The sequence below is a fragment of the Myotis yumanensis genome, unplaced genomic scaffold, assembly GCF_028538775.1.
Source record: "Myotis yumanensis isolate MYYU_CA2020_CCGP unplaced genomic scaffold, mMyoYum1.0.hap1 SCAF_11, whole genome shotgun sequence".
NCBI lineage: Eukaryota > Metazoa > Chordata > Mammalia > Chiroptera > Vespertilionidae > Myotis > Myotis yumanensis.
Genome location: NW_027223762.1, coordinates 13566756 through 13589759, shown reverse-complemented (window position 1 = coordinate 13589759; position 23004 = coordinate 13566756). Strand labels below are relative to the sequence as shown.

The 23004-nt window shown below is 40.4% G+C and overlaps 1 protein-coding gene across 1 annotated transcript in view; it reads left to right on the top strand.

Moving 5' to 3' along the window:
* Window positions 1-303: 303 nt before the first annotated feature.
* The window catches only part of ALK (ALK receptor tyrosine kinase), a 572354-nt gene continuing 549653 nt past the window's right edge, over window positions 304-23004 (top strand). The window contains exon 1 of the mRNA XM_070428933.1: window positions 304-979. Within this exon, the coding sequence (XP_070285034.1) occupies window positions 304-979 (676 nt within the window). The remainder of the gene's footprint in view (window positions 980-23004) is intronic.

Sequence of the window (23004 nt, the reverse complement as noted above, 5' to 3'; positions counted from 1 at the left end):
CAGACGCGGGGCGCGGGGACGCGTCACAAAAGAGGCACAGGGTCTTGGCTGCTAAGCCCAGTGCACTTCAGGGTGTCTTGACACGTCCCTGAGCATTCAGCCCCGTTTTATTGAGACTCCTGCTGGCCTCCGTGCAGTGGGAGGAAAGCAAGAGAACCGAGTGCACGCATAATTCCATAGAAATCAGGTGGAAGGAGCCTTCAGGACCAAGGACTGTTTGGAGCCTCTTCTCAGTTGGGAAGAGAAGGGCGAGGCTGGATTCCGGAGAGTCGGGAGACTAATATAAATAACCTTTCTGGCGGGATGGGAGCCATAGGACTCTTATGGCTGCTGCTGCCTCTGCTTTCAGCGGCAGCCCCTGGCCCTGGGACCGAGACCGGGACCAACCAGAGCGTGGGCTCACTGGCCATGGGGTCTGCGCTGCAGCCCCGGGAGCCGCTTAGCTACTCGCGCCTGCAGAGGAAGAGCCTAGCGGTGGACTTCGTGGTGCCCTCGCTCTTCCGCGTCTATGCCCGGGAGCTGCTGCTGCCGCCGCCATCCTCCCCCTCGCAGCCAAAGGCTAGCCGGCTGGAGGCGCGCAGCTCGCTGGCTCTAGATTGCGCCCCATTGCTTAGGCTAGTGGGGCCACCCCCCGGAGTTAGAACGGCGGGAGCCAGCTCGCCAGCCCCGGCACGGACGCTGTCCAGGGTGCTGAAGGGCGGCTCGGTTCGCAAGCTACGGCGGGCCAAGCAGCTGGTGCTAGAGTTGGGAGAGGAGGCGATTCTTGAGGGCTGTGTCGGGCCCCCAGAGGAGGCGACTGCGGGGCTGCTCCAGTTCAACCTCAGCGAGCTGTTCAGCTGGTGGATTCGCCATGGCGAAGGGCGGCTGAGGATCCGCCTGATGCCTGAGAAGAAGGCGTCGGAAGTGGGCAGAGAGGGAAAGCTGTCAGCAGCGATCCGCGCCTCTCAGCCCCGCCTTCTCTTTCAGATCTTCAGGATGGGTGAGCAGCTCCCGCCTGAGTTTGTCGGGATTTGTTTTTTTTTTTTTTAGACACATCAATTTGGAACTACTGTCAATTAACTCCTTTTCCAAAACCTCAGCCCTTGGTTCTTAGCCCCCTTTCCCCCTTCTGCAAACCTCTCCCCCCTTGCTAGACCATATTTTCCCCCTACTCCCCCCACGAAGGCAGTCTTTCCTTAAGGGTCTTCGTTCCTCTTCAGCAACCAAATTGGGAAAAAAGTTTTCTGCTCTTGGCAGAATGCCTCCTTCTGACTTACACAGGATCCCAACTAAAATTGGATGCCCTTCTTTGGGGGTCCCTGGGACAGTTGAAATGAACCTATTGCTTCTATGTTTCAAGTTTAGTTCTAGATCTCAAAACTATTGCCCATCTTCCCTTCCTCTTGTTCCTCTTCTTGGCTACCACAGGTTTGGTTAATGTGGTATACTTTCTCAGGGAATATAGAATTCCTCATCATATTATTGAATTCCACCCAGTTGTTTCCTTCAAATGTTGGGTTACCTAGGTATTGCATCTTCTTCATGAATTCATTCTACTCCCTCCTCCCCAATCCCAGTCTGCTATCTACTCTCAAACTCTTGTTCTTCCTCTTGGGTGTCAGTGGGAGAATCCTAGAGGAACTAAGGGACAGGGGACAGAAGGAAGATGTGAAGAGAGGGACTGAAGTTGCCAAGATTGTCTTCCTTTGGGGAGTCACTGTGAAGTCAGGGAGAGATAATAGTTGATTTCCCTCTCTTCCCCTGCCCCCTTTCTTCCCTCCAATTCTTAGCTTGAATGTCTGCAGCGGCGGCTCTGAATGGAGGTCTCTGGCAGGCCTGTTTCACTGCAGATCTCTCTGCTGGGGACTCCTGAAATGAGGTTTCTGTTCCATTTGCTCTCTCATTTTCTGCCCACATTCACTGAGTTGGTTGTGTGTGTATATATATGTGTGTGTATGTGTGTAGGCAATTACTTCTATCCCTTCCCATAGTATCCTTAACTGGAAAATCAGGTGGTTTTGAATGGATATTTCTCTTATAAGACCACTGGGGAAAGACTCATAAATAAAATAGACAATGGAAATGAATAAGAAAGCGCAGAAAAGAAACCATGCCTTTTAAAAGCCTACACTAATTCCTTTGAGCAAACCCAGCATCTTTTATCTCATCCTCATCGTCAGAAAGAACTGAAATTTGTATGCTCCACTGGTTACTAATGTCTAGTATTAATTGGATGGAAAGCATTGAAAAAGGCTTATTGTAGAGCTACAAGTATCTCTATGCTTGCCCCAAACACACATACTCCCACATACATGCAATCATCCTCTATCAGCAGGGATATTCAAAAGCCGAGGTTCCTCAGTCATTGCACAGTAAACATACTGATACGTGGTCCTCAAGCAAAACAGAGTTTGGATGCATATTTCAGCATTAACATTCATGGCATTGGCATCTAAAATGACCCCTTTCTACTCAATGCTGGAATATATATTAATCCATAGTAAGAGATAGGGTCTGATGAGTTAGGAGACCAATACTGTGGTCTCACCACAGAAACTTTTGTAAAGAACAGCTGTGCTTGAATGTCATTGTGGCTTCTGTGGGTTACAGATGCAACATTCTCTTTTAGTGCCTAATGTTTTTGTAATGGATATAAAAATGACTTCTCTGGGAATGTGGATTTCCCCCCACTTTCCTGCTTTCATGTCTATGAGCATCTCTAAAGCTTTCCCATCACCTCTTGTTAAGTAACCACAGGCCCTAGCAGTCTAGATCACCTGTTGTTAGATGTTGGTGACAGGTAAAAGGGGTCTTTCTGTGGTCCTGATCTTGCCTAATACAAACAGACAGATTGCATGAAGTTATTAGTGGGTGTCTCTGAAGTGTCACATGTGTAATGCATTTGAAGAATATACTCTAGTCGAGCCTTAGATAAGAGATGAAGCTGCTGAGTGGGGGAGTTTCATGTAGAAAGGAGTGTACTTTAAGAGCTGCTCTGGTACTGACAGTAGGGAAGCATTGTGAGCGCCCCAAGTCCTCCCTCAGCAGCACAGTCCATTTGGCAACCGGACCAAGCCCTTGTGCATCATTTGACACATCTAGCAATCCTGTTTGAGAAAGAGCCAGGATTCTGCCATTAAAAAGCTAGAAATTTTCGCCAAGCATTTTTCAGCAGGATTTGGATCAAATGATAATTGACGGGAACAAATAAGACACTAAGTGTAACTGGATGAGCTCCCCATGACCTCCGGAGAGACAGCCAGCTTATTGAAAAGCACTATGGGCCTTGTGGTGATCACACTTGGAAAAGGCTGGACTCTCCTGCTCTGAGACATATACTGTCTTCAGTTAGGCATCTGGCCATGCAGGACTAGCCTCTTGTTTTACGACAGCCTCATTCAGATATAGTCTCCATTGTAAGACCTTCCCAGCAGCAGTGGATCAGTCATGGATCTAGACTGCTAGAACCTATGGTCATTTAACAAGAGGTGATGGGAAAGTTCTAGAGTTGCTCATAGATTTGAAAGTGGAAAAGTCCACATTCATAGAGAAGTCATTTTTATATCCATTAAAAACACATTAGGCACTAAAAGAGAATGTCGCATGTATAAACCACAGAAGCCATGATGACATTAAAGCACAGGGAATGGACACACTCTGCATATCATGTTTTGTGTTTGGGGCAACTTATATCATTATGGTTTCATTCATTTTCTTGTTTGAAAATTTAAGCTTAGGTTCTCACTCTTGGGTTGATTTTATTATTTATCATGTTTGAGGCAATGGATTTAATCTTTTTATATATGCTGTGATTTGTAGAAAAGACATTTACCTCTTCTGTGACATGGGCTCTTCAAGTATACAAAGGGAAAATAGGCACAATTCAGTTTACTTCTTCCTGATTCTTTCCAAGTGGCTGGTGGTCTGGTCTTGAGGGACACAACCATGCTGATGAGGTTATCTGTTGGAAGGGAAGAGGAGAAGATGGGTGTTCTGTTACCGTTGTGGTGAGGGGCCTAGAGTAGTTCATTTGTCTGACTGAAGATAGCTTCCTGAATATGAATAGGACCATAACTAGGGATGGGGTAAATATGGAAAAGTACCCTGTCGAGACAAAGCAATAACTTTGAATTACTTGTGGTTTGGGTTGGCCGAGAGGACAAAAGGATGCCTGAGAGGACTTATAATACATGACATGCTAATTTTTTTCTATGTGGGTTGCTTTGAACTCACAAATGGGGTCAGCATTTCAAAGTGTGAGGCAGCTCCCCATAGCACCCATTCCTGGAGAAGAGGTAGAGAGGCTATTGCTGGGACTGTACCAATGGTAGTGCACCACGAGCCCAAACCTCAGAAAAGATGTCTGCCTGGAGGCCACCATATGGCTTACAGCTGCATTTTGTAGCCTATTTTATAGATGTTTTAACATTTTGCTTCTGCCATTCCTAGGCAGAGGCCTAGAGAATGATGATTTGTGGGTTAAGAGGACCTATTTCTCTGTAACCACTCTACTTCTTCCCACTCCAAGAAAGGGGCTATATGATTAGGGATTTCACATGTACTGTGAAAAGGCCTGAGCAATTTAAAATAGATGTATGTAATTTAATACATCTGACTCTTAACCTCACATATCTGTCAGTCCCTTCCCATTTCATTTCTGGAGAGGACAAAGAGAGCTAAGGAAGATGGAAATGAAATTGGAGCTCCCAGAAGGAATATCAGTTATTGGAGGTGAATTGGGAGAGTTGGAACTAGTCCAGAGAAGAGCAGAGAGCTGATTTAAGAGTTGAAGGGACTGATTTATGATGATAGATGAAAATAATTAAATATATATGGTTGGGCTAAGTAGCAATGAAGAGAAAGCTATGATAACAATCTACAGATATCTGAAGAGGGAGAGTGGCAGTGAAGGAGTGGAGTTATATAGAGTGGCCCATAGAAGTAATAGGATGATTCTTGTAAAGGAAACTTCAGGTTGGGTATCAGGGAAACCTTATTTTCTGCAATTGATACTCCCCCACTATGGAATGGAATTCCAAGGGAGCAAAGAGTACGGTGAGATGTGGGTCAGACAAGCCACAGAGTTCATAATTAATCAGTTCTATATTTCCAAATGTTGAGAAGCCACAATGGGCAGGAGATCTGGGGTGGGGAACAGTGACAGGAATCAGGATATTTTGAGATACAACTATTTTTTTGGTTTTATTAACATTTTTAATTTTTCAATTACAGTTGACATACAATATTATATGCATTTCAGATGTACAGCATAGTGATTAGACATCTATAGAACTTACAAAGTGATTGCCATGATGAGATATAACTCTTGAGAGCCTTTGAGTATTGGTGTTTCTAGGAGAAAAAGAAAATAATTGCATATGCATCTTTGAAGTTGGTGGGAAGTGTTTACAAGAAGATTGTTAATGAAAAATATTTTGAAATTACTGGGTTTATTCTTCTCTGCCTCCAGATTAAACACAGAATATTTCTGTGGGGTGTTGTCTGTATATCCAGTGTGAGGAGGCATACTCACCACAGCATTAAGATGCATCTATAGGTGTGTGCATCATCAAGTCATTGGACAGAGAAGATGATATCAGTTCTAGATTTGGTGGACTCCTATTGGCTACCTGAAAACCCTTTGCAATGCTGTAAATATGGCTATTTGGAAGGTGAAGGTCAGGAGGGACTAGCCTGCAGGGAGAAGAGAGGGAGAGTTGGGTCAGCAGAAGTTGCAGTCCCTTGCCACTCTTCTGATTACAGATTACTGCTTGATAAACTCACTCCTGGGAATTTGCCCAGCCTGACTCCTAAAGGACAGTTTGTCTTTATAACCATTATTACTGTCCTGTTGCAGTTGTGTGAGACTTCACAATTTATAATGCACTTTCACATTTATTATTTTTACCAATGCTACAGTAGGTAGCGCAAGTATTTGTTTTATTTTATAAATGGAGTAACCAAATCTAGATGTTTGAAAATACTTTTTCAAGGTTATACAGGTAGAAAGTGATAGATATGAAACTTTCATTTATGTATTGAGAGGTTATGAGGTGCTAGATATTGTGTTACTGACTAGGACCACAGACCTTTTGTTCAAATGAGGGCTCTTTTCACTAAGGGAATCATCCCAAGGTGCAGATTATAAACAACCAAAACATGTAAATAGATGAAAAACTTTAATTTATCCTTGTTATAAGGCTATGCAAAAAATATTTGGTGTTCAATAGCCTTGACTTAAAATTTTTGAGGCCAAGTTTCACTATTAGAAAAATGGAAATAGTAATAGTTCCTATCTCAAGATGTTGTGATAGAGATTAAATTAGATGATACATGTAAATCCTTAACCCAGTAAAATACACATAATGAAATACTCCATCAATATGAACCATATGGCTTTCCCTAGCAGGAACAACGCCCCAGCATTGCACATACATTTTAGTCTGTTTGTATGGTGCCATCTGGAGTCGCGCAGTCCTTATTTGTGGCCATATGTGGCAACCCTGGCAGCTGTGGGTTCCCCATGTGATGAACTTCTAATTCCCAAGAAATAAGAGATGGGATCTGGTAGAAATGGGGAGAGAAACCAGGGTACTAGTTTCTATTTTCTCACTATGGGAGGTCTGTCTTTCCCTGAATTGTGGATGAGAAAAAGGATTGAGGTGTGGTATTTAATTAATTTCTATCAACTTGTGTCTTCTTGTAGGTCTTTTGACCCTGGATTCAGTCCAAAGATTAAAGCACTATATTCACAGTCCAGTTATTTTTCTTCTATAGAAAGATGCCAAGCCTTAACTTTATAAAAGTATGAAATCTAATACTGAGGAAGAACAAGACAGAGGTATTACAGAAGAGTAGTTTTTGATAGCGGATCTTCCCTAACTGAGAGAGATCTATTCAGTTCAAGCCCCTCCTTGCCCAGAGAGGTGCTGGGCCACTGGCCTTTGGTAACTTCTTTGTTATAATTAGCTGAAGCTGTGACCTTTTCTTACATTTCTAGCCTCATCATTCATTGTCAAGTGGAAGGCAGGAGAGATAGATGGAATGTACCAATTGGTTAACGGACATGAGCCCGTTAATAGTAGTTAAACCTTTGCGATTCCATGGAAACACAGGGCTCAGGGATTTTGGTGGGAGGTTGCCTCAGGAAAGTACCTCAACCCAAAAGAAGCTGTTAAGCAATCACACAGCATTTTATAGGTGGCCTGTGTGTTTTTGTTTGTTTGTTTTTTATAAGCCATAGTTGAGTGATTGCCTCCAAAAGAAGCTCATGGACATCATCGCTGCTTGGAAGTAGGTGAAGAATAGGGAGTATTGGTGAGAATGATTATAGGTGTTCAGAAGTCACATGGACAGAGCTGTGAATAAAGCTATCAAGGAGCCCTATGGATGCTTTCTCCCTTAGAGCCATTGTTTGTCCTCTGGTCTAGGGCGTGGCTAGTGTTTCTTAGTCTAGTGATGACCTGGATCTTTTACACAGGTCAAGGTGTGAGGAAGGAGAAGTTAAAAGAGGATGTTGGCCTGGCAGTGAGATAGTGAGGGGATAGGAGGTATCCTGGTACCTGTTTTGGTGAGCCAGATTTCTCAGAACAACTTTTTTTCTTCAGTAAATCTTGTGATGGATTTTCCAGAAGGGCTGCTCTGAGCTTGGGTCTTTTCCCAGGGAAATCAGAATCACTTGGTGATATAATGTAGGCATCCCAGAAAGTGGAAGTTCCCAGACTAGACAGAAGGAGAGCTCCCTCGGGTAAGATATACCCAACCAATTGTTTAATTAAAAGTCTTTTTACCTTGGAGAAAAACCAAGATGGCGGCATAGGTAAACACCTGAAATTGCTGCCTCGCACAACCACTTCAAAAATACAACTAAAAGACAAAATGGACATCATCCAGAACCAGAGGAAGGCTGGCTGAGTGGAAATTCTACAACTAGAAGGAAAGAGAAAAGCACATTGAGACTCAGAGGAGGTGCGGAAGTAAAGTGCAGAGGTACGGAGGCACAAGCAGAAAGGGCTGGCAACTGAGGACGCGGTTGTCTTTTTCCATCGGGAGGGAGTCACAAGCTCCCGATGGCTCAGAACTCCAGTTCCAGGCGAGTCTCTGGGGACCCAGACTCATACGGGGAGAAACTGTTTGGCATCGGTGAAACTTGAGGGCGGCTTTCTCTCAGAGGTGCTTGCAGCGATTACCGAAGGACACTGAGACCAGGGGCCTCTTAGGGCAGGACTGAGATCCAGCCATAGCTGTTTGCTCCGCCCTATTGATTCCCTGAGACCCTGCCCCACCCAAGCTGTGCGCAGAGGCTTTTGCATATGAAAGGCCTGGCCCTTTGCAATCTAAAATTACTTAACAAACTGCAGCTGGGTCAGAGAGACCCAGAACATCCAAAAGAAGGCCCAAGGCCCCACAGCAGCTTGCATTGCTTCACAGCTGGGCCTCATCTGGGCACCTCCAAACCTCAAACAAAGAAGAGGAATCTACAGATCTCTCCATAGCTCCTGCTGGGTAGCCTCAGGAAGAGGCTAAATTAGCACCTCCTTAGAGATCCAAGAGCCAGTGTACCCAGTGGTCAGAGTGGGACCTTCCAGATTATAACTCCTCAGATCCACAAGGGACACATTCAGGGGGCAGACTCAGTGAGCACCAAAGCACCACTGAAGCAAGTCTTGCCCATAAGGGTGTCTCCAGCACAGAAGTTCTCCCACCATAGACACAGCTGATTCTCACAGCTAATTGGCCTGGAGGTCAATTCCTCCCAGTGATACCAACAACAATCAAGGCTTAACTACAACAAGACTGTGCATACAGCCCACAAAGGGGTGCACCAAGAGTATACACCTCAGGTAATTGGGGAGGCTGAGCCACTGGGCCCTATAGGACACCTAGCACAGAAAGCCACTCTATCAACACAGTGAAGCAGCCAAAATGCAGAGACAATGAAACAGGTCACAAATGACAGAAATGGAGGAAAGCAAACTACTGGATATAGAGTTCAAAACCAGGGTTATAAGGCTTTTAAGAATTTTCTAGAAACCGCTGATAAATTTAGTGAGACCTTCGAGGATATGAAAAAGGACCAACTAGAAATTAAGCATACACTAACTGAAATAAAAAATAATATACAGAGATCCAACAGCAGACTAGAGGATTGCAAGAATCAAGTCAAAGATTTGAAATACGAAGAAACAAAAAATACCCAACCGGAAAAGCAAAAAGCAAAAAGAATCCAAAAATCTGAAGATAGTGTAAGGAGCCTCTGGGACAACTTCAAGTGTACCAACATCCGAATTATGGGGGTGCCAGAAGAAGAGAGAGCGCAAGGTATTGAAAACCTATTTGAAGAAATAATGACAGAAAACTCCCCCTACCTGGTGAAAGAAATAGACTTACAAGTCCAGGAAGCGCAGAGAACCCCAAACAAAAGGAATCCAAAGAGGACCACACCAAGACACATCATAATCAAAATGCCAAGAGCAAAAGACAAAGAGAGAATCTTAAAAGCAGCAAGAGAGAAACAGTCAGTTACCTATAAGGGAGTACCCATACGACTGTCAACTGATTTCTCAACAGAAACTATGCATGCCAGAAGGGAGTGGCAAGAAATATTCAAAGTGATGAATAGCAAGAACCTACAACCAAGATTACTTTATCCAGCAAAGCTATCATTCAGAATTGAAGGTCAGATAAAGAGCTTCACAGATAAGGAAAAGCTAAAGGAGTTCATCACCACCAAACCAGTATTATATGAAATGCTGAAAGGTATCCTTTAAGAAGAGGAAGAAGAAGAAAAAGGTAAAGATAAAAACTATGAACAACAAATACATATCTATCAACAAGTGAATCTAAAAATCAAGTGAATAAAAAATCTGATGAACAGAATAAACTGGTGAATATAATAGAATCAGGGGCATAGAAAGGGAGTGGACTGACAATTTTCGGGGGGAAAGGGGTGTGGGGGGTGCGGGAAGAGACTGGACAAAAATCGTACAGCTATGGATGAGGACAGTGGCGGGGAGGGGGGGGAGTAAGGGCAGAGCGTGGGGTGGGAAGCAGGTGGAGGGGAGCTATGGGGGTAAAAAAGAGAAACAGCTGTAATAATCTGAACAATAAAGACTTAATTTAAAAAAAAAGTCTTTTTACCTTGACCCTACCTTTGTGGTTAAGTAACAATAGGTGCATGCAGAGGTAGGCAGTCAGAGTTCTCGGGAGTAAGGAAAAGGCTACAAGCAGTCAACTAGCCAATGGAAAATTTAAGCAATTGACTATGTTTTCCTTTTCCTCTTATTTATCTTTTATTCAGTTTTTATTGAAATATGGTTCATGAAGGTGGGCATGGGTGGGTCTTCTTTATAGATCATTTCCACATTCTCAGTCTAGATAATTAAAGTAAATGTTCTGTGGGGCAGAGGACACTAGAAAAGGAGATGGAAGACTTAGAGTCTGTTATGATATATGCCTGTTATTAGGTTTGAAATCTTGTGAAACTCCCTTAATCTTGTTGAGATTCTGGATCTTTGTTCCTAAAGGAGGTAATACAAAACTTGTCTTGACTTCCTCATGGAGTCTCGAGCATTGTATGCTATAACTTATGTGAAAGGCTTCAGTGTGGGTTATTAAGAATAAATATATAAGGCAGTAGAAAAATTAATATACAAGATCATAAAAAGTGCTGAGATTCTGCATCATCCACCTATGTTTTCAACCAGCCCTTGGCTTAAGGAGCAGCAGCACACAGGTACCAGACTTTGAGGTAGGTCTTGGGTTTTAGTTAACAGCTCAGTAATCCTGAAAAGGGTTTATATGGCCCCTCCCCAATGTTTCTCAAAATGCGTTTTTTTCATTGGAGTCAGTTTTCTCACTTTCAAACTTTTCTGGAAAGGAATCTCTGGTATAGGACATAAGAACCAGCATTTTACATCAGAAAATGATTTTTTTAAAATTGAAGAATGAGAAATATAATAAATGCATTGAATGCATTAGTTTGTGTACAGCTTGATGATAATTCACATGTGAAGCATCCATATAATCACTGCTCAGCTAAAGATACAGGGCATTTCTTATATCCCAGATCATTACCTCCAGTCCTTTTCTAGTCTGTATCTCCTCTATACCCAAGGTAACCATTCTTCTGATTTCCATGTAATCAATTAGTGTTGCTTATTTTTGAACTTCATGTATATAGAATCATATATGTACTAGTACCCTTTTGTGTTAGGCTTCTTTTACATAATATGACTTCTGTAGGATTCATCAATGTTGTTGTGTGTACCAGTATTCTGTCTTTTTTTTAATTTCTGTGTTTTACTTCTTTATGTGAATACTAGAGGCCCGGTGCACGAATGCACTGGTGGGGTTCCTCAGCCTGGCCTGTGCCCTCTCGCAATCTGGGACACCTCAGGGGATGTCAGAAAGCTGATCCCCACAGGCCAGGCTGAGGGACCCCACCAGTGCATGAATCCATGCACCGGTCCTCTAGTATGCATATAAGATCATTGGTTAATCTCTTCCCATGCTCCCTCCTCTCCACTTCCCTCAGAGATTCATCAATCTGTTCCATGTTTCTATGCCTGTGCATTGAGTATCTGCCCCCTGGTGGTCAGTGCGCATCACAGCTACTGGTCAAACGGTCAAACAGTTGCTTAGGCTTTTATATATAGAAGACAATTTATCCATTTTCCTACCAAGGGCTAGATTTATTAATTACTAATTAGATTTATCTTATACTAATTATAGGATTATTCAGATTATTTATTTCTTTTTCTGTGAAGTTTAGCATTTGTATCCTTTAAGAAATTTGGTCCATTTTATCTAAGTTGTTGAATTAACATAGGGTAAGTTGTTCATAATATCCTCCTATTGTTTTTTTATGTTTGCAGGGTAAATGGTGATGTCCCCTCTTTCATACTTGATATTGGTAATTTATATAATCTTTCTCTTGGTGGTAATTCTGGCTAGAGGTTTACCAATTTTATTGATTTTTTAAAAAAAAACCCAACATTCTGTGATACCAGTTTCTTCTGTTTTTTAATTTTATTTCAATTTCATTGATTTCTGTTCTTATTTTATTATCTTTCCTTCATTTTGTTTGCCTTGGGTTTAATTTGCTCTTCTTATTTCTAGATGCTTAAGTTGAAAGCTCAGATCATTGATTTGGTACCTTTCTTCTTTTTCTAATATAAGCATGTAATGCAAAAATTTCTTCTAATAACTTTCAGCTGTTTTGTAAAAATTTCATTATGTTGTAATGGAATTTCATTTATATTCAATTAAAGTATTTTCTAATTTTCCATTTGGCTTTCTCTTTGACCCATGGTTATTCATGTGTGTTTTAGGTCAGGATATTTGGGCATTTTCCTAATTATCTTTCTATTACTGATTTCCAGTTTAATTCTGATATTGTCTGAGAACATAGTTGGTTTGATTTCAGTTATTTAAAAATTTTAAGTTTTATTTTATAGTTTGTCTTACTGAATGTTTCATGTACACTTTGAAAAGAACACAATTTTCTGCTGTTGTTGGGTGGAGTGTTCAATGTCAATTAGGTCAGTTTGGTTAATAGTTTTGTTCAGTTCTTTTTTATCCTTACGGATTTTCTGACTGTTACATGTATTACCGATAAAGGAGTGCTGATATCTCCAAGTTTGGTCTTGCCTGTTTCTCCTTGCAATTCTGTTAAATTTTGCTTTATGAATTTTGAATTGTTAGGTGTCTTCTTTTGATGATTTGACTCTCTTATTATTGTGTCATATTATATTTCATTCTTAGTAATATTCATATTTGATTAGTGCTTGCATGGTATATTTGTTCTATCCTTTTACTTTTAATTTATGTCTTTATATTTGGTGTCTTTATTAGAGAAAGCTTATAGTTGTGTCTTGTGTGATTTTTAAAAATTCAATTTTGGCCCAGCCAGTGTGGCTCAGTGGTTGAGTGTTGACCCATGAACCATGAGGTTACAGTGTGATTCCAAGTCAGGGCACATGCCCAGGTTGTAGGCTTGATCCCCAGTAGGCTCTTTGTTCTGTAGATTGAACAGTTTTTATGCTCTAAACTCAAGTTTACTGACACTTTCCTCTGTTTCCATTTTGCTATAATTTTTAATTTTAGATATTGTGTTTTTCAGTTTAAATTTTCTATTTAAAAAAATAATTTCTATTTATCTACTTAGAACTACCTTACCTTTTATTTTTTAGAATGTTTACTTTTACCTTATGGGATATAGTTATAATAGATAGCTTCTTTAAAGTTTTTTCTGATAATACCAACATCTGGATCATCTTATTATTAGCACTTACTGATTATCCTTCCCTTAATTATTGCTCACATTTTTTGTATATTGATTAATTTTATATCATATCCAGGAAAATTTTGAACATTACGTTGTTTGGTCTGAGGCTTGGGTGTATTTTAAACTTTAGTTTTTTCGTAAAGCCTTTGTTATGCTGGTTTGAGTCTGTCCGCATATCCACATATGTGCTGCTCAGAGATGAGCTGGGACCCTGGGCTAGATTCTTCACAGAATTAACATCTTTCCCTCTATAGTTCTCTCCTCTTTGAGATTCTCCATGAACTCAGTTTTACCTATCCGTACAACTTCTGCACAGTTTCTGACACTAGGGTTGTTCTCGAGCAAAACAGAGAGATAACAAAGAGAAACAAAACAGGGATTCTTTACATATTCTTTGGCCTGAAGGGGCCCCTTTTCCCAGTCCTCTGGCCTGAAGGTTTCTAACAGAGTTTCTATTAGAATTTTGGCTGTTGTCATGGTCAGCCATGCTGACTCTGTTGAGGGCTCACTATCATGAGATAAAAGAAAAAAAATAGGAAAATAAAGAAAAAGAAATGGAGATTTTCCTCCTTACTCAGTGGATCATAAGGCTCCTTTTCATGACCTTTTTTTCTGGAAAGAAAGGTGCTGCCCATGGGTGCCTGAACTTGACTCACAGATGGAAGAGAAAAGAGGTAAAAGGGAAAACTCGCCTTCATATGGGTTACTTTTTTAGATTTTGACTTCTCTTTCTCAATATTCCTGGTTTTATTAATTTTCAGAGTCTTTTGATATTTGGGTTTTGTTTGTTTGTTTGTTTGTATTTGGTTCAGTTTTTATTTGTAAGCAGCAGGATAAATAGAATTTAATGAGCTTATTCCATCTTGCTGCACTGGAAATCCCTCGTTCTTTTTTAAAATCAGTTTCCATCAATAACATTTTTTTTCTTCAGGATTTAATATTTAATGTTGTGTCATTGTTCTCTATTTAAATTCTCTCTGTTCTTGTTTACTGAAGGTATCTTTATTTTGCTTTTATTGCCATAGAAAATTTTCACTGGACATACTTTTTGATTGATAACCTTTAATGATCTTGTTCCATTGTTACATGGTTTGTATTGCATATGATCAGAAGTCAGATGTTTCCTTATCTGTGTCTCCCTTAATGACTCTGTCCAACCCACCACCCCCATTGCTGCATTAGGATTTTGTCTTTATCATGGGGTTTCAGCAATTTGATTATGTAGAGTGTGTGTGTGTGTGTGTGTGTGCTTCTTGTTTGGCATTTGTTGAGAGGTTTTTTTTCTTTTGTGGGTTTATAATTTTCATCACATTTGTAAAATACCTTTCTAGGTATCTAATTATAAGTGTTATATTATTTAATGTGTTCCCACAGTTTATGAAGGGTCTGTTAATTTTTTTCAGCACTCCTTCCTGAACTTAAGTCTTGATAGTTTTTTAAAAAATATATATGTTTTTATTGATTTCAGAGAGGAAGGGAGAGGGGGAGAGAGAGAGAAAGATCAATGATGAGAGAGAATCATCGATCAGCTGCCTCCTGCATGCCCCACACTGGCGATTGAGCCCACAACCCAGGCATGTGCCCTGACTGGGAATCGAACCGTGACGTCCTGGTTCATAGGTTGATGCTCAACCACTGAGCAACACTGGCCAGGAACATCTTGAGAGTTTTTATTGCTTGTCTTGAAGTTCACTCTTTTCTGCCATGTTTAACCTGCTTGGAAATAAAAAGCCCATTTAATAAATTTTCAGTTTGGATATTGCATTATTTTCTCCTTTAGAATTTCTACACCTATTTTTGTTTCTCTCCTCATTATGTTTTTCTTTAAATCCTTAAATATATTTATAATAGCTGTATTAAAGTTCTTTTTGAGGTAGTCTGGTACTAGAGGAAAGAGCACAGCCATTAGACCCAGATTACCTGTGCCGGGGTACATGTCCCAGCATCAAGAAGGGTTCAGGAATCTGGAAAAGGGGCTGCGTGTAGATGACATAGAAATCCAGAGACTAATAAAGAGTCCCAAGACGAGATATAATTTTGAAAGGCATTGGGGGTCAGAGGACCTTCAGCTAAAGGAACTGAAGAGTGCCTCCTTGTCTAGGACCCTTGCTTTTATTAACACAATTTGTCCTAAGGCAAGGTGGAGATAATACACTTCAATGGGTAAGGTTTCAAAGGGTACAGAGTCCATTGTCAGAATGGGGGAATAGCCTCCGGCTGTTCAGGTGTTTGGCCAGTAGGAGGCAATAATGTGTAGATTAAGATGCCTTTTAACTGTCTGGCAGCCACAATCAGTTTCCTATTCAGGTTTGGGGAGATGCCTTTAGCCATTCCCAGATGGTGACTACAGGTGTGACTCAACCCTGTTGAGTCCCCAAGTTTCATCAACATTTTGATAAAACTCTTAAAATTATGACCTGCTGGAATTGGTTCCCGGCATACCTGGGGTCAGATCTTAGCCTTAATGCTTAGAAGCTGTGTTGACAGTAGGCAAGTTACTTAAACTTTCTATGCTTTAGCTTCCTCAAAATAATACAGGAACTACTCCCTTTAGAAGGCTGTTATGGGAATAAATGAGATAATATAGAATGCTCTTGGAACAACAGCACATAATATGCCCTCAATAAAAATACTTCTATATTGACTTATAATTTTTTAAAAATTGCTTTCTGTGTATTAAGTGATTTCTGTCATTTCTCTGTTTCTATTGATCAATCTTTCTCTTGGTTAAAGGTCACATTTTCCTGCTTCTTTGCACACCTAGCAATTTTTTATTGGATGTTGTGTGTTACAAATATTACATTCCTGAGTTTGTGGATTTTGTTGTCTTCATTAAGACTTCAATTTTGATGGCTAGGGAGTTAATTTACTTGCCCATCAATTTAATACTTTTAAGGATTATTGTCAAGCTTTGTTAGAGGGAGTTTAACCATGGTTAGTTTAGGCCTAATCCTAAAGTTTGGACTTTCTGGGGCCTCCACTGAATGTTCAACGAGGTTCTAGATATTAAGTACTTAACTCTGGTTAGTAATCACTTAAACATTTTCTAACTCTGTGTGAGCTCAGAAGTTATTCAGTTTACAGTTCCCTGCAAGATATTTTTTTTTGTGTTAGGTGTTCTTTGCCCAGCCTTGTGGAATTCCACCCTATGAAATGAGCAACTTAATATTCAGCCAAAGACTTAAGGGGACCCCCTATGCAGTTTTGTGGAGACTTCCTTTTTTTTGTTTTCCCCCCCTTCATTTTTTGTTCGTTCATTCTTTTTCTCTCCTCCTCCTCCTCCTCCTCCTCCTCCTCCTCCTCCTCCTCCTCCTTCTCCTTCTTCTTCTTCTTCTTCTTCTTCTTCTTCTTCTTCTTCTTCTCTCTCTCTCTCTCTCTCTCTCTCTCTCTCTCTCTCTCTCTCTCTCATTTGTATTCCTTTTCTTTTTTGCTCCCTGGAAAGCCAAGCTGCTTCAGCCTTCCCAAACTCCATTCTATGATATCTCAGGGCAGTGAGACCACCATACTCTATTTGGGTCCAGTCCATTCGTCCTGTGTCAGGATGTGGTAAGTGCCTCCAGGCAGCAAATCACAGCAGCGATAGGGCCTACTACATTTATTTTCTTTCTCCAAGGAATTATGCTACTTATTATCCAATGAAAACAGGTTTTTTTCATATATTTTGTTCAATTTTATGGCCATTTATTACATAAAGGCTAATCCAGCGCTTGTTGCTCCATCATGGCAGAGAGCCTATATAATGAACCTTGAAATCAAGATTATATTGGCCTATATCCATATAGATCTGTATGAGAAGTGCTAACTAAGTAGAAATTAGACAAGGGAATTCTCTTTATGGAGATCTGTAAATTTGGACTTTTGCCTGAGAAAATGCTTATTTATTGGTTTAAATTTTTTTAATTGAGCACTTACCAAGTTGAATGAAGTACACTATTTTTCTTCTGGGAGGAATTCACAATACTAGTTGGGGAGAAAAGGCAGACAAGGCATGCTAATAAATAACTCAAGTGGAAGACAACACTTGAATGGCTGAATAAGTGATACAAGTGGTTATAGTGGTTCAGTGGAGGCTTGGAGACATCAGTTCTTGCTGGGGTAATTAGGAGCAGTTTCATTCTATACAACCAGATATTTGAAACCGTTCTCTTTAAGGCTAATGAGTTATACTTTTACAGTATGTGAAGGGAAGAGTGAAGTTCCTCTGAGACAGGAAATTATAACTCTGGAATTTTAGAAAGAATATGTTTATTGACTTTTGGCAGAGAGTCAGGTCAAAGGTTATCTACTGAGAATGATGGTTTTCTGTTGGAATTGAGATAGACGTGAGTTAGGAAAAAACTTACAGAAGGAGGTTATTTGAGTATAGGGTCATAGAGGGAGTACAGTATTAGACTTGGAAAAGGAACCTCCAGGTTAGAGCAATAATAGCACAAAATGATGCTCAGAGGCAGAACAATTGCTTATTGGTTAGAGAGAGAGAGAGAGAGACAAGGGGGAGAGACTATGGTGTGTGTGTGTGTGTGTGTGTGTGTGTGTGTGTGTAAGAAAGTAGCACTAGCCAGAGCAGAGAGGTTAAGGTGTTGAGGTTGAGTCGGAAACTCTGTGTCAGAGATAGGGCTGGTTAATTGAGTTAGAAATTTATGTTTGATGCTGAAGAAATCAGAAAGTGTTTAGTTCTTGAGTAGGGGAGATGCATGTTGACTGCATGTGGACTGCAGATTCTTTGGGAAATGTAGTTTGGTCAGGGTCTCAGGCCTGGACTGCAGAGAGAGATGGTAGTTGGATTGGAGCTCTGAAAGGCTGTTGCATTGGCTCAGAAGTGAGGATCTCAGAGCTGGGTGAAGAGATGCCTGGATATAAAAGGAACAAAAAGGAAGGAGTCAAAGGTCTAAGGTTTTAGCCTGGGGAACTTGAAGACTGATGGTATTGCTGATAAAGGAGATAGTTGGGAAGAGGATCTGGTGTGGGTAGAGTGGCTAACATGATAACAACTGTAGTGGGCATCCATCTGAAGATCGGGTTATCTGGTATTCACATGAAGATATGGAATGGAAGCAGGAACCAGGTGAGAGGTCCAAGCAGAAGATATGAATATGGGAGTTGTTTATATGGACCTGGTGATTTAATTTGTGAGAACAGATGTGTTTTCCTGAGAAGAAAGGGGAAAGAAGGTCACAACTTGGATTTAGGAAAGCTCATGCTTAGTGGGATGGAGTCAATGATGTTATCAGAAAGAACTTGCTCACAAGAAGGAAGAGAGGCCACTGGATTGTGTGGTGTCATGGACGTTAAGGGAGGCAGATGTTCCAGGGGTGGGATGGAAAGACCATTGTGTTTGTCCCAGAGCCTTCTGGAGAGCTGGCATAGGCAAAAGGAAGTTTAGCATGAATGCTGAAGAGATCAAAGCACAATGTGCTTATGTAGTCATTCAGTCTGTGAAGGGAAGAAGAAAAGAGAAAGAAAATGAAATTTCAGTGATGTCAGAGAGTTCAGCAGACTGAAGAAAAGATGTATTAAGAATAGATGAAATTTCTTAATGTGGAAAATCAGAAGGGAAAAAGCTAAAGAGAAAGGAGGTTTTAGGTATCAGAAAGGGAGGGGTTAGTTGTATAGCAAGACCACTCAGTCTGGGCATTTCAGACTCATACAGGCCTTACATGCATCCCATCTAGGCTCCTGTCTGCTTCGGCAGTCTCTTCTTAAAATAAAGTTCCCGCCATGTCATACTTTTAAATCTTCATGGGAGATGGGTATCACTGTTTTATGAGGCTGTTCTGTGCTTGTTGGACAGATCTGTTGGGAAAATACAGGGTGTACCAAAAAAATATATATATACACACTTTAATAGCTCAATTTTGAAAATGAAATATATTTTAATAAACTGCCTTTATAATTATTCAAAGTGTGTGTATACATTTTGGGGGGACACCCTATATTTCATACTGGCTAAATTCTGCTCCTTTGTAACAATATTAATGATAACAGCTACCATTGAACAATTTTACACAGATTACTTTATTTAATCCTCACTGTAACACCATAAGGTTGATATTATTATTATTATTATTCCCATTTTCCAGATAAATAAACTGAGGCTCGGGGAGGTTAAGTAACTGGCAAAAGTCATATAGCTAGTAATACAAGGATCTGGTATTTGAATCCCAGACTGTTTAATTCCACACCTGTAATTTCTGTCTTATTGTTTCTATTTGTGACTGTCATTTCTGTTTCTAAGTATTGTCCTTTCTCCAACATAAGGGCCCTTTAAATGTTTATAGCCAGTTATCCCACATATCCTGGGTAATTTCCTTTGTCTCCACCTTCTTTTTTTTTAAATTGTTAATTCAACAAATAATTATTGATCAGCTTCAATATATCAGACACTGTGGTAGGAGCTGCTCAGATAGCGATGAACAAAACAGTCCAGGGCTTTGCCCTCATGAGGTTACAGACTGGCTAGGGAAGCATATTAAATGTCCAAATTAGCAAATGTATAATAAGAAACAATGCTGAATGCTGTGAAGGACACAAACATCTCCAGCCTCCTTTTGTCATTCCTCCTCACAGTCTCTGGATTTCAGAGTGCTCACTATGTTTGCTTCCCCCCCCCCCGCCCCCCCCACATCCTTCCCTTAAGGGGTGGACTTCAAATGAGGACAATTTCTACCACGTTAATCTGACAATCTTGGAGCGCAGTGAGGCTCTTAACCTTATGTTGCTGCAGCTTAGAGGTAGGAACGGGTGGAACCGCAACAGGAGTGAGTGGAGAGAAGGAAAAGAACTCCTTCTTTGAGGCAAGAAGACAAATGTTCAGGCCAACGACAGAGAGCTCAGAAGGGGACCAGATGTTCTCCATATGTTCCATGAAGTATGACCAAAGGTCATGCTAAATAGATGATGAAGCCATGCATTCTCCAGCTCCTGCCTTTCCCTTCATGCTCCAGCCCTTCTGTACCCACACATCTCCTTGACAAATGTAGCCAAGGGAGGGAGCACAAAGGTTTACTAAATACACATTTGTCAGCTAAGGTAGGAAGGCTCTCCCTTCCCTTTCTCTCCCCTCCCTTTCCTTCCTCCCTTCCTTCCTTCCTTCTTTTCTAAAAATATATTTTATTGATTTTTTACAGAGAGGAAGGGAGAGGGATAGAGAGTTAGAAACATCGATGAGAGAGAAAGATCGATCAGCTGCCCTGTGCACACTCCCCACCGGGGTTGTGTCCGAAACCAAGGTACATGCCCTTGACCGGAATCAAACCTGGGACCCTTGAGTCTGCAGGCCAACACTCTATCCACTGAGTCAAACCGGTTAGGGCTTTTCTTTCTTTCTTTCTTTTTTTTAATCTTCACCTGAGGATATTTTTCCATTGATTTTTAGAGTGTAAGAGATAGGGAAAGACAGAGAGAAATACCAATATGAGAGAAACACATCGAGTGGTTGCCCCTGACCAGGGCCTGGGCCAGGGAGGATCCTGCAACTGAGGTACAATGTGCCCTTGACCGGAATCAAACCTGGGACCCTTTGGTGCTCAGGCTGAAGCTCTAACTACTGAGCAAAACAGGCTGGGGACTTCCTTCCTTTCATAGTATTAGTGTCAATACCACATTTTGGGAAAATCTGGTTGGAGAAAAATATCAAGAACTACGAATGCAGATTTGATAGGTCTGACCTTTTGTCTCTTCAGAACAATAAATGTCAAATAGCTTAAAATGACAGCCAGGATGGCTAGAGATTATTTATGTGTTTAATTATTTAGGGAAGAAACTTAGTTTAGACTTAAGTATAATTTACATGAAGACTCTGACCTATGAGAATCATAAGCGCTTTTAAGTATAAGCAGTGATGTTTACATTTCAGAAAACAGAAAATGTGAAAAATCAGAATAGATCGAAGAGATAAATGATTCCTGATAGGTAATGAGAATGTTTGATAATATTAAGAAAACACTTTGCAACACAAAATTGTATTTGGTTTTTCTCAACACAGTGCAATAGTGTGTCCTTTCAGAAGTAAATGGGTTAACTGATGCAACACAAATTGTATTTGGTGTATCTGTGTGGTGTGGTACATGGTGGCATTCCAGAAAAAGACCCACAATCCACATGTCCTTTCCATTGATGAAATATAAAATATTTCATAGTATGTGCATTTTTACTTGTATCTCTTATCCCCATTTTACTAAAGACTTTTTATTGTTAAAACAGGAGAGAGAATTATCTTGCTCCAGCTGTGTAAATCCTGATAGAAGTATAATCCCCCAGCCTGGAGTATAATTCTCTACTCAGCCTCATCCTCAATTATCACCAGAAGCAGCAGCATTCCTTTCAGAATGGAGGCTCTGAAAGGTGGTTTTGTTTTTACAAACTGTGAACATCAGTTAACCCATTTACTTCTGAAAGGACACACTATTGCACTGTGTTGAGAAAATAGAATGTGAAGTTAGTTCTGGGTCTGGTCCTCAGTTTCAGAACTTACTAGTTAAAAGTTCTTAAGGTATTATGACAATAACTTATTTTTTTTGCTCTTGGTATTCTCATCTGTAAAATAGACATTCTGATAGCATTTGTTTTATAAGGTTCTTAGGAGTAAATTAGATAATTTTTTAAAAGGGTATAGTATAGCGCTGCCAAACAGTTAAAACAGTGAAAATATTACCCATTATCTTCTATTTTATTATTGTTGTTTTATTAATAAAGGGGTTTCTCCTAATTATTTTTGTTGCTTTCTTTTCATAGCATCTTTGATGACATCTAACTATACTAAAAATTAGTTTACCTTGTAGAAATTAAATTAAACAAAGAAAATATTTAAATATTGTAGACTGAAGCAGCCTATTTGCTCAAAAAGCCGAAGTCATCAGAAAATCAGTGCCATCCCATAGGAACCAGTAAGTTTTATTTATTTTTAAATGTCAAATAATTTTAATTAAGTCATGAAGATTATTTCTAAACTCTTGAGATATGCATTATAAGATCTTTTACTTTCATAGTAGAGAAATCCTATTGCATTAATTAACTCTGAAGTTTGGAAAACTGCATGAATTGAGGCAGTAGAAGGAGGGGAGAGAGCTCTGGACCTGGGAATTGGGGCATTAGGTGTTTATTTTAGGATGTGCCAAGTTGTTCTGTTTGAACCTGGACAAATCACCTAAATTTTCTAGAGTCTTAGTTTCTGTCATAGGAAATAAGTGAGTTCTAATTTCTACTACCCCTTTCATATTAAAATTTTGTGATTCTACTATTTCCAGGACTGGTGTTGAAACCTTCCTGGGAAGTTTGGGAAGATGCTATTTCTGCAAATAGGTTTTTTTGGGGGGGGGGGGGGTGAATTAGAATTTCACAGAGCAGTGATAAGAAATGATAACCATCTTTTATTCTTCTGCTAGAGGACCGATGCACGGAATTCATGCAAGAGTAGGTCTTCCTTCCCCCAGCTGCCGGCACCGGCTTCCCTCTGGCACCTGGGGACCTGGGCTTCTCTCACAGCCCCGGCTTTGTCTGGAAGGTTGTCCAGAAGGATGTCCGGTCTAATTAGCATATTGTGCTTTTATTATTATAGATGTTTGGTAACTAGCATATTATGAAGATCTGTTTAGTTCTAACTAATATGGATAGAGACTATGATAAGATTAAAGAAATTATTTTCATTTTCACCCCAGAAGAAAACCCAGGCATTTTGTGCTTTTATGGATATATAGTAAACTCACTCAAGTTGCTTTGTTCTCGTTTTCTCTTTTAAT